Source organism: Aedes aegypti, chromosome 1, assembly GCF_002204515.2.
Source record: "Aedes aegypti strain LVP_AGWG chromosome 1, AaegL5.0 Primary Assembly, whole genome shotgun sequence".
Taxonomy (NCBI): Eukaryota; Metazoa; Arthropoda; class Insecta; order Diptera; family Culicidae; genus Aedes; species Aedes aegypti.
Genome location: NC_035107.1, coordinates 215,474,874 through 215,487,608, shown reverse-complemented (window position 1 = coordinate 215,487,608; position 12,735 = coordinate 215,474,874). Strand labels below are relative to the sequence as shown.

General features: G+C 36.1%; 1 protein-coding gene across 5 annotated transcripts in view; it reads left to right on the top strand.

Moving 5' to 3' along the window:
• Positions 1-12,735, top strand: part of LOC5574622 (ATP-binding cassette sub-family G member 8) — a 237,720-nt gene that overhangs the window by 202,171 nt on the left and 22,814 nt on the right. For 4 of the 5 annotated variants that reach the window (XM_021857548.1, XM_021857547.1, XM_021857549.1 and 1 more), the window contains one exon: positions 11,203-11,211. The exons of the other annotated variant lie outside the window; for it this stretch is intronic. In XM_021857548.1, coding sequence (XP_021713240.1) covers positions 11,203-11,211 — 9 coding nt within the window. The remainder of the gene's footprint in view (positions 1-11,202; positions 11,212-12,735) is intronic. 5 annotated transcript variants of the gene reach the window in all.

Sequence of the window (12,735 nt, the reverse complement as noted above, 5' to 3'; positions counted from 1 at the left end):
AAACAATAAACACATCTAGTACACACGACACCGTAAAATGTCAAAACGATAGACTTGTGATTTCGTTCCCTATCGTTCTTGTTTACACCCCCATTTTTAATGTCAAAAACATTGAAATTTCTGTGGGTAAATCAAATTGATTCCGGAAATACGAGTGAAGTGTAATGGAAATACTTTCACCAAAGACAAATTTGTCTCTGCTTTCACCCTTCTACTAATATAACAACAGAGCAGGTACGTCCCACTCGGGTTCAGATTGGGTAGTACTTCTAGTACTGCATTTAATCCCTTGTTACTGCATAAGGTACCCAAGTTTGACATATCGCAGTACACTTTTCACGGCATTCTAGATTTTGTCTATTACCATAACTGCCCATAACTGCATAACAGTCACATTCGACATTTTTGACTAATTGGAGTTAATACCATGGAGAGACATCAAATGATAAATAATTTCGATCAACTAATTGAAATCTGTGACATTGTTCTAAAAAATTCGAAAAAATACCAAGTTGTTTTGTCACATTGGTAATTATAATCGCATAACAGTCACATTGAGATTATAAATGAGCCTCGTAATGTAATAGCAATGAAATTTCTATCAGGGTTATTTTCTGACTATTCACTTAGTATGCGATATGAGTTGTACAAAATATCAGCCTTAAATAGGCACTTTTGAGTTCCTGGTAATTTTTAGAAATTTTAGTTTTCTCCCATACTGCCATAAAATGCTCACTTGGTATTCCATTTATTCATTGCCTACTTTTGTTGAATGTTACAAATATGCAGTTATGGGCAGATAAAATTTTGGACAACTGCAAGGGACATGGAGGTCTTTATTTCGTCTCTAAACAGAGGTTAAAATATATGCGTGATACTTTTCGCAAGAGAATTTTAATGATGTAAATTTCCTTCCGCATAATTATGAACCATATTTATACTGTTTCACATAATGTCCACAACAATTTGCACCCATATCTGAACAATATCGTTAACCATGATTAATAACAATAAAGCAACAATCACAAAAACTGTTTTGACAGTTTGGCGAATGGTAAATGAGAAAATAACAATGTGGGAAATAGGCGGTTAAGTTATGTAACCATTTAAAAACGACGATTTTCCCAAACAAAATTTGTCGCTCACAATTCGCCAAATGGTAGATATACTATATACTATCCATTACGTGGACTGAATCGGATTCCAAAAATCCTTATTCCGGACTTGTAGAATGGTGTGTAACATCCGTTGCCTTTTTCGCTCGATTTGATCGCAGCAGCTTTATGATTTTGATGGAAAAAGCAATTAGTTACATTTTTTTATAAAGTATTGTTACATACCTGCTGTTCTTGATTTTTGACCCAGTTATTCCGCGAATAAATATATTTTTATAAAACTGGAACAGACAATAACTCCCAGCGATGATTTTTTTTATTTTTCTTTTCGCTGGTAAACAGTGCAAAGACAAGCACCCACAAAAGTGTTCACGAAAGTTGAGTAAATCTCACTCAGCAATTAAAATTATTTTCTTCTTTTTACAAATAATCTCTACAGAACGTGGGGGCAACTCACATTTTGAGCTACGCATCATTTTATTGGACGAGTTGTGTGCAAGAATTAAGATTTTAGAATATTTGTGTGAAATTTTGTCATCATGCTTATAGCGTTTTCGTGTTAATTTTTGGGCATGTATAATAGAATGGCTCACCAACAATGACAATTTGTAAAACTGTCGAATAAAGGTTGTGTATAGTAATTTGCACATGTGCAAATGTGTTGCACGTATGTAAGAACAAACAATTTGGTGAAAGGGTATTTTATATTACTACTATTTCCGCTAGTTTGACACCTATACTGTTGAACAGTATCGATACACTGTAATAAATTGTCATTATTTGGTATGGATTTTCCAAAATGTTTTTTATGGTCTATAGCTTAAGTAGTAAGGGTTTTATTGTTCAACATAAACACAACTGTTTGGGATGGATTTACCGTTTCAGTTAGAAGAATCTTATTATTGTTTGGAGAATTGGGCAAATTGTATTTGTCTATGCGGGCTCTTTTCAACGTTCAAATTCATTGATAAAGGCCGAACACGAAATTATTGCGACATATTCAACAGGGCACAATTTTTCTACCATTGGGTAAAAATCAACTAAATTTTGCACACTTTCTCATTGATGTGTATTGTTTACATGCTGTCAAACTCGAAGTCGTGTTTTTCGATTCAACGAAAATGGAGGTGAACAAGGGTGGAGGGCGGCTGTCAAATGGGAGTAAAATTGAAAAGCCGCCACCCTAAGTCCAGAACCAGTTTTAAGGCTTAAAGCCTAATTTGCTGCTGAACAGGAATCGCTAAAGAAATTTCTCGTCGATTCCTTGCAGAAATTTTCTACAGCGACTCCCGTTTGAACTGACATCTCTTTTCAACTGCGTACTGCGATCAGAAAAAAGCGCTTTCTTGATCGATTCCTTGCAGGAATTTCCCATGCATTAAGATAGGCCAAGAAATTACTTGTCAGCAGCGAATCAGGCTTAACGCGGAAAAGTAAAAATCATTCTTTGCAAAATTACAGGTAATTAATGCGCTTGGAAGATGTTGTTTGCAACCAGTTATTTGCTTCTTGCTATTGCAGTGCGCTGCTGACAATATAACCAGCGAAATTTGTTGAATTCCCAACATGAATGTTTTTGATAAAATTGATTACGCCTTCACCGTTGTTTGGTCGTTATTTTGTATGGTTGTTTACATTTTAGAACCAGCCACACGTTGGGGTAGCAATAAAGAGCCGCCAATACCTCCCTTGGAGGTGAACCAACGCGAGTCGAGAGAACAAATTCTTTCCAAACACCTGGAATTTCTTGACCTGTCGCACTGGCAGTTGGGAAAAATGTTGAATATTCACCATTCAACCGTCTCCAGAGTGTTGAAGCGGTTCCAGGAGCAGTTGACGTTGAACCACGGCAAAGGAGCTGAAAGAAAACCGGGACCGGAGAACAAAAAGACGGAGGGAAAGGTGAAGCGGATGATTAAAGCAAATCCCAACGTAGCAAGTCGTGATTTGGCTAAAAAGATCGGCATGTCGCAGAGCAACGTCCAGAATGCAAAAAAGAGAGTTGGACTACATACATACAAGGACAGAACTTCCGAAACCGTGATGAGCGGCAACAATCGACGGCTAAAACTCGGGCACGGAAGCTCTACGAGAAAATGCTAACAAAATATGGCTGCTGTGTGATGGACGACGAAACGTATATAAATGCCGATTTTAAGCAAATTCCGGAGTTGGAGTTTTTTAGCGGCAAGAGCAAGTTCGAAGTGGATGACAAATTTAAGAAGAAATATCTCATTTGGCAGGCCATCTGCTCTTGCGGACTGAGGAGTGAGCCTTTCGTGACAAAGGGCACAGTAAATGGCGATATCTACAAATCTGAGTGCCTCGAGAAGCGCTTTTTGCCGTTCTTGCAGCAGCACGACGAAGCTCAGCTATTTTGGCCAGATTTGGCGTCATGCCACTATTCTAAAAGTGTCCTGGAGTGGTATGAGGCCAATTCTGAACTCCATCGATTAACTTTTCTTTTGATTTTTGAAGTAAATATATGTATAAAACTACCCTAAAATTGTGGTTTGATTCTAAACATTATAAGAAAATTGGCATGACATTTTCGGTGTTGCGATAATTTCGTGTTCGCCCTTTATATTGAACAAAAGCTATCATTTCTGAAAAGTGTATATTTTGGTTGATGATGTATAGTAATATGTTCCTTAACCTATGAATTAGGGGAACCTGGTGAGTTGGTCCAAACCAAACCACCAAATCAATAAATCAAAAAAAATGTTTACGAGTGCTGAGAACAGTACAGCAAACATTCTCTTACTCGGTTGAATTCTGAAAAAGTTGAGAACATCTCTCACTTATCGCTCTCTGTGACAATCATGATCTATAACATATCATTGCAATCTGTTTATCGTCTACTGCTACAGCTCTGATTATATCGGGGGTATAACAGTGCATAATAAAACCCATCTAAATAGGCTCCAAACCGTGGGCCACTATTGCTATAGGGTTATCGGGGATTGTTCATCATGACAGTAAAGTAAAACAAACAATAGTGAATAAGCCAGAAAATGAGGTTTTCATCGCTCTCTCTTTGGGGTTGTCCTTCGCTGATGCTATTTATCTACCTTTTTTCAATTTGCGAAACTTTGTCGATCATGAACCGATACAGATGCGATGTTTTTCTTCGCTTGGTTTCATCGTGCTTCGAAATCAATTGAGAACGAATTCTGCAATGCTCTATGAAATTACGAAGTCCAATTCGTCCAATGTCTAGTCTTGTCTGTAGTGAATAAGATGATTATAGATTATTTATTTTAATAATACTCAATTAGCATTGGAAAACTATTTTGGCATCACTGAAATGGAAAGCGCACAAACCTATTTGAAAGAATCAATGATGACACTGCGGAACACGTTTTTGTCTCAAGTACCAAAATACTGCTATTTACTAAATTAAAAATTGCTTAATCCATTGCCGTTCTCAAAAATATCATAGCACGTCTAGTTTTTGAGATATTCACTGTTGAAAATGCAAAATTTGACTATTTCAGCCAACTTGCATGCAAGTTTTCCAGCTTGTATTGCAATTTATTCGCTTGATTTGTCACAGAATTCAAACTTTATGTGTATCAACAAAGTTCATAATACTCTAGATGCTCAAAAATTCTTTTTTGATGGTTTCGAAAAGTATTGTATTTTGCCATATAAGAAAAATGAAGAATTTCGTATGGAGACTGCAAGCATGGTAAAAAAATCGATTTAATCTAAATTTAATCGTTCAATTTCAACCAAATTATCTCTAAAATGAAAGTTAAAGTCCTATTTTGCATGCTTAGGGGATTAGATCTCAGAAAAGATTGAAATATCATATTTTAAGTTTTATTTAAACATCAATAAATCCAGTGTTTTATGCAACTTTGGCGACCTATAGCTAAAAATTGTGACGTGCTGGAACATTTCTGATAACGGTATCAGATTCAGCAACCCCCAATCTACTAGAGACACATAATTTGATTCTTGAGACACGCAAAAATGTCATTTTTGTTGCGCTGTGTGATTTTTGAATGGGACGAGGTGGATTCTGATGTTTGAAAGGATGAACATGGAAAGAATGGTGATGAATGAGAAGAATAGAAAGAATGCGTTCGGTAGGATGTTCCATCGAAAATAAGTGGAGAAAACATTGTGTCGGTGTGTGTAATATAGAGAAAGGGAAGAAGTGAGTGCGTTCCCGTTGCTTCGGCATTCTGTTGGCGATTCTAACGACGAACGGACGTGAATTTGTGTTTGGCTTTTGAGAATTAGCGTGACTTTTGGATTTTGGATGACGAGTAGTGTTTCGGCTTTGTGAATTATAAATTGTGTTGATGAAAGTGAATGATCGATGTGAGTTTAATTGAGGAATTTGTTTGGATACGACATTGTCCTGTTAGGAGATATCACAAAACTCGTGTGCTAAATAAGACATTCATGAACACATAAAACTTTTCATGTCGTTTATCGTACTGAGAAGATATGGCCAAAAACTAGACCGAATGCTCCCCAATTGATTTTGCATAAACTTTATTTTTCTATTCTGACCCAATCTCACCCCCTTAGACCCATTGTCACCCTCATCGACGATACTATAATCTTCATCAAAAGAGCTTTAAATTGTATGAGACATTGTTCTTAGCATTATAACTCAGAATATTGCTTGACCAGCAGATTTCCAAACATGTATTCATATATGAACTGGCTCGGTATAAATTATAAATAACTTGGGCGAATCACGAAGTAGGTACCACAGACAATTGCAACCTTTTAGCTAATTTTCAATGGAGGAGTACTAATGGATCTTCGTTTTCATGGAATTCCCTTCGCGTCTTGGATGCGCTTGTGGATTTAACGGTTTGATATTAAAGACAGTTGGAAGAGTCTGGAATACCTCGTTCATTGAATAATACGTCTATAAAATATCAAAGGTCATATTATGGGCATCATGGAAATGTTTTTAAACAATTAGATTACAGCCGCCAATCAAGCTCAAGCTCAAGATTACTGTTCTTGGATATACTCTTATAAAAATGATATATTATATACTTTATATTATAAATAAACACCCTGTCATAAAGGTTAAGGTAACATCCCAAATTTTGCCCGTATCTAGCCTTTTCTTCAAAATTCAACAAAAAAATAACTCAGATTCCTACGTAATATATGTGTAGACAAGAGTCATCCTGAAAGGGTTAAAGCCCTTTCGCAAAAGGAACCGCCGCCATCGAGAAGACATTTTTCCATTTATGCGCACTCTTAAATGTCTCGGCTCACGTGTGTATGTTTATGTCAATGAACTGACGTAAGAAACGCCGAACCAATGAACGCTCTCTGCTCTGCTCACATAAACAATCAACGGGGCCCGGCCGTAAAGAAATTGCGGTTTTGATTAGGCGAAATTGGCCGTGCGGTGGATGCAAAAATTTCCAACCCGAAAAGCCCGCCAGCCAGCCGTCATTGTTTCTGTTATTGTTTGCAGCTTTTCCAATTTACCGATACCTTCCCGCACATATCTGTACCCTAACCTATCGCATGCGTTTCGATCTTTTCGATCGTTTTTTTTCCTCTCTGATGAAGGTCGATGCGCCATGGCTTGCTGTGCTTTCGATGGCAAAATTGGTTTTCTGCTCGAGCAGTTTGTTTTGGTTTTCGAAATAGCTCTTCAATGCTTGAATGGTAGGTGTAGGAAAAAATTGGCGCGCTTGAGTGGGACTATTGTTGGGATAACTTTCTTGGAAATTAGCGTTAATTTTATCTGTGAGTGAAGATGCCATTTTGGTCGATTTGGCATGCATGGTTTAGTTAGGGGCTTAAGAGCCACCACTCAGATGTTTGTTAAACATAAGCTTTCAGCAAGTCATGATGTTAGTGAATAAACCCTTCTAGCGATCAGAGAAGCTCTAAAATTAGTCATTATGATAATTAAGTTACATTATTGTTTTCATGAATAGCGCAAAGAAATTTATCTGATGGAAAAGTTTTATGTGGTGTCCGACCACAGTTTTTCCGATGGTGAATGCCTAATGCTGGATTGCCCAACGTATAGTCAGCAGCCCACAGCCGATTGACAATAATAAGTAGTTGATAAACCAATGTAAATCTTGCTGTTCCTGGATTTTAAAGAATACAACATGCGATATTGAATGTATTATTGAAATTCAAGTGAGGCTACACGTGGAACTCACGTTAATTCCAGCATATAGCCTTAAAAAAATGAATAAACGTAAAAAAAATCTGTCATTTAGTATCAGAGTTTTTATAGCGTCTTTAAACAGCCTACTTGATGGCAAGACAAATTTTGCCGGGACCGCTAGTGTTTATTAAAAAAGATCGCTTTAAACTTTTTTGATTATTGCTGTGATTTTGTTATTATATTGCTGGCAATATAATCGAACGGTATACATCAAATTAGTTAATTAGTTACAATATTAACCCTAAAAATCTTCAAGAATTTCTTCTATGGTCGGCCAAATATTCTTTTCAGAAAATATTCCCAGATATTGGGATTCCTCCAGGTATTCATCTGAGTTTATTCCAGTAATGCTCAGCAATTGTTAAGAAATCGAACTAAGAATATTATCAGATATTCCTCCATTACTCTTTCTGGGAATAATGGTTATGTATTATGTGTTCATTTGAAGAATTTTCTGAGATTTGTTTAGGGACATGACCTACTAAGATTTTTCTGGGAGTTCGTGCAGAAATATCATCAAGTAATTTCTTTTGGATTTCTTCAGAATTTTTCCGAGATTCAGGTCGAAACTATCCATGAATCTTTCAGCGGACTCTATAAATAATCTAGCAAATCCTGGAATGTATTTAGAAATTGCTTCAAAAATACATGAACCTGAGAAAATCCTTCAGGGATTGCTTTAGAAATGTATGCAGGATTTTCTCAAAGAATCAATTTACAGTGCTGTTCTGAATAATAGCAGCGCATGTCGATTTTCATACAAAATGCTCAACTTTGACATGCTGTAGTTTTGTTCCCTTTCAAGCAATCGAGCTGAAATTTTCTCCACAGAACTACAAATATGATCAATTTTGTAACTACAAAATTTCAGTTTTTTCTGAGTCCCTGCCGAAAAGTGAGACACTAGGTGAAATTTTTGGAAAAAATAGCAGTTTTTCATTTTAAAATTTTTCTTCTACAAATATCACAGCGCAACAAAAATGACATTTTCGCGTGTCTCAAGAATCAAATTATGTGTCTCTAGTAGATTTGGGGTTGCTGAATCTGATACCGTTTTCAGAAATTTTCCAGCACGTCACAATTTTTAGCTACAGGTCGCCAAAGTTGTATAAAACATTGGTTTTATTGATGTTTACCTAAAATTTGAAGTATATTTTATCAAACTTTTTTGTGATCTTATCCACCAAGCATGTAAAAGAGGAATTAAACTTTCGTTTTAGATATATTTTGGTTGAAATTTCACGATTAAATTTAGATTAAACCGATTTTTTCAACATGATTGCAGTCTCCATACAAAATTCTTCGTTACTCTTATATGGCAAAATACAATACTTCTCTAAACCATCAAAAAATATCTTTTCCGCATGAAAAGTATTATGAACTTTGATGATAAGTATTGTTATACACATAAATATTGAATTCTGTGGTAAATTAAGCAAATAAATTGCCTTACAAGCTGGCAAACTTGCATGCAAGTTGGCTGAAATAGACAATTTTTGCATTTTCAACACCTAACATCTCAAAAACTAGACGTGCTATGATAATTCTGTAAACGGCAATGGATTCAGCAACCCTTAATTAAGTAAATAGAGGTATTTTGATGCTGGAGACAAAAACGTGTTCCGCAGTGTATTTTAAACATTTTCGGTTTAGGTGTAGCTTTGATAAGTAGGAGGAGATTGTTCCAATGGTAAGTGATATACAATTTAAAACTATGATGTCAAGCCGAAATTCTAATTTTTAAAACTGCTATTTTTTTCGAACAATTTCACCTAGTATCTCACTTTCCGGCAGGGGCTTAGAAAATTTTGAAATTTTGTGTTTACAAAATAGGGCATATTTGTAGTTCTGTGGAGAAAATTTCAACTCGATTGCTTGAAAGGGAACAAAACTACAGCATGTCAAATTTGAGCATTTTGTATGAAAATCAACATGCGCTGCTATTATTCAGAACAGCACTGTAATAATTCCTCCAGATATTATTCCGTACGTTACTCTAGGGATTCGTCCAGTAATTTGTCAAGGAATTATTGTTAGAATTTCTTCAAACATCTTTCTAGTAATTATGCCAAAAATTTTCCAGTGATATTTCTTATTCTTTTTTTTTTTTTTTTTTTTTTTTTTTTCAAATTCCTCCTTGGCTTCCTTTAGAAACGTTTCCGAAGTTCCTGCAGAGTTTATTTTTTGCATTTTCCAAATGCATAAGAAAAAATCGTGAGGGTTGAAAATTCCAAAGTTTTGCGTTACGTACCGTTACGTTAAATACGTACGATGTTCCCTTATTATAGAAATTCTTACATTTATTGATCAATGCAACTTTTCAATTATTATTTTTTAGATAGTTTGAATCGTGCGATACGTGGCAAGCAACTTTGGAAACGTAAATTATTTTATAATCCACCAGTGTTTAAGTCTCACTCATTCATGGTATAAAATAAATAGGTAGAGTCGGTGTACCAATAGTTGCACAGCTAAAAAACAAATATTCGAGGTATAAAATCGAAAATATAGCTAGTGGCATTACTTTTACGTCAATTGAAAGCTTTTGATCTTGGCGTTGTGAATGAAATGTGAAAACTACGAAAAGCTATATTTTTGCATTTTGAATAGCTTGTGCCACTATGGGAACACATGTGCCTATAGTAATACTATTTCTATTTTTTGTTCCTATAGTAGCACTAGCTTCGTGGCGTTGGTGTAACATTTGTATTTTGCTTTAAAGGATGAATCAAAAGCTTTCGATTGATGTAAAAAAGCTTTTAATTCTTCCTTTATTTTTTTAATACGAAAATAGTTTCTCTTAGTGGTTTTACTATAGATACAATAGGTCTACTACAATGAAGCTTATTTTTTTTTAGAAACTATTTATTGCGATCATTTTTTAGACAAAATCGAGCTGTGAATCAATGGGAGATCGTAGCAAGCCGCGCGCGGGCGGCTGCGTTTTGTATTTTGTGTCACATTTACCTCGTATCTTGCCTCGTATCGCGTTCTTTTCGATTCGGCTGTTGAAAATTAGATTTGGCGGATGGAGCTATGTTTTTTTTTAAAGTGATAAACGTGATTATATCTGAAGCTGATTAGTGGAGTTGATTTTTCTCTTTCATTCGATTTTCGGAGGGCTCTGTGCTGGCTACAGCAATTGAACTCGTTTCTCGCCACTTATATTTTATCTCCTGTTTGCGTTAAACGTGTTGATAAAAAAAATAATGTGGTTCGTTCAGAATTGATTATGAACTGCAGTTTTTTGACTCCACAAAAAAAAAACCCGTCCAGCCACCAGAAGACGCCTCACGGAGGACCGTGCTTTGGGGAGCACATCCATCCTCCGTCAGTATCAGATGGTGACTGAGACAAACTGACCCTCTTCGCAGGCAGCTAGCCTCACTAACAACAGAGCTCTCTCCTACCTGCTCGGTGTAAAAGTAAAAGAGTAGGAGAGAGTGAAAATAAGATGTAAATATAGATAAGTTGAAAATAGATCTGTATCGGTAAAAAAGAAGCTACAGATCAACTGATTCCGGCACAGTAGTGGCCACGAGCACAAAGTGCCTTACAAAAAAAAAATAATATTAATTTCAACGGAGCACCATATATTTTTCCGAATCTCAATAGATTTATATCAAAGTGGATCAAGTGGAAGTCTCTTACTTGAATGTCACTTGAACCATCATTAAATTCATAACATTTGTTTTTGAATTGAGCTAGAAGTCATTAAAAAAATTGTCCCAAAATATTCTAAAGCTTACTTAAGTCCAGGTTATGAATTACATTTATCACTCATGTGAATAAAAACCATTTCAATACACCGAAAATTCATCCAGCAAATCATCCATCAATCATCGAAAAGTAGTTTTGTATGTAATACCCACAGAAAGCTAATTTCAGTATTCTTGTCTCATTCTTTTACAGCAACGACAGGTAAATGAAGCGACTGAAAAGATCCCACCGAAATTACCAATGACCCTTCCCCACCAAAAGCTCCAGGTATTCCCAAACTGAACACAATCCCGTTGACTCCTTGAAAAATGTTCCAGACATTTGATAAGAAATAGTTATAACGTCTAAACCACGGGTATCCCACTGATCTCAATTCCACTTGTTTTCTTTTACAACATACTCGCACAATGAAAACACATCCATAAAAAAATATAGATAAAATACATGACGACCGTAATCTTACAAAACATGGTGGCCAACAATTACGAATCAGACATTTACTAGACAAAAGCATTAATCAGACGAAAATATGATAGCGGAAAAATCACATGAACTTTTTGTAACGACTGCTAAAAAAGAGAAATTTCTTGAACTTAACAACAAATTAACTTTTATTCCAAAATTTACTTTCATTCATGATTTTTCTCTTAGGTAAATATGGATCGAAAGCATAACTTGAATATTTACAAAAAATTACATCAGAAACCAAGTAGTCGTCCAAAATGTGCGTCATAAGCAACAATCAAAGACCACTTGCCAACCATTATTCATATAATCGCCAACCTATCAAATCAAAGCCATCTTTGATAGCACATTGCTTCTGAAAACTTGCTTAAAGCTTTTATCACAAATATTTCAGTTTTCGCTATGATATCACACACCTAACCAGTGAACCGTGAAAAACAAATTATTTGAAAAAGTAACAAAACCAATTCGACCACTTCACGGCAATATCATTGGAAATCGAAAGAGAAATTCAACCACTTCATCTGCTTATCATGGTTTGCTATGCTCTTGAACTGCACTCACACTTCTCATGTAGGGTACCACCCCAAGAGTACGAATAGGGAAAACACACCACCGCCGACCAAAGTTTGGCCGGTCGTGGTTTGCTTATTTGCTTTCCCATCTAATTTTCCACTACGCAGCCAGCAGCACCCCCACAAAAGTTTGAACCAATAGCCCCCCAGAAGAAAAACAGAAAACCCCGGAAAACAAAACTATGATGATTACCATCGGCGGCTAATTTGATAGTGGGTAAACTCGCGTGAAGTTCACTCTCTCTTTCAATGGACGGAACCATGTCCGACGACGATATCGTTGGACAATGGTCGGGCTCCATACAAGGAGGCGGCCAAAACTATTAAAAATATATTAATGAAAACCAAATTTAGTACTGTACCATGAAATGGTCCACTAGAGTTTGTATGCTTTGACAGATACGCGTATTTGGAGCTCAAATAGTGTCTTCGGTAACAATAAAAACACCAAATGGGATTTATAAATTAGGTAAAAGTTTTGACCAAATTTTTCGACCATTGTGCGTTCGGATGCTGAGTGGTCGTCCGGCGAATAAGATAATGATTGACTAACTTTCCAAGCCAAGATCGCTGTCCGCCGCCGCACCTCAATTACCGCTGGAAGACAATTTATCGAGATTACTTAATTATAGTCGGTCGGAGAGTATGAGCGCATTTTTGGGGTGAATATTTAACAACACCGAAT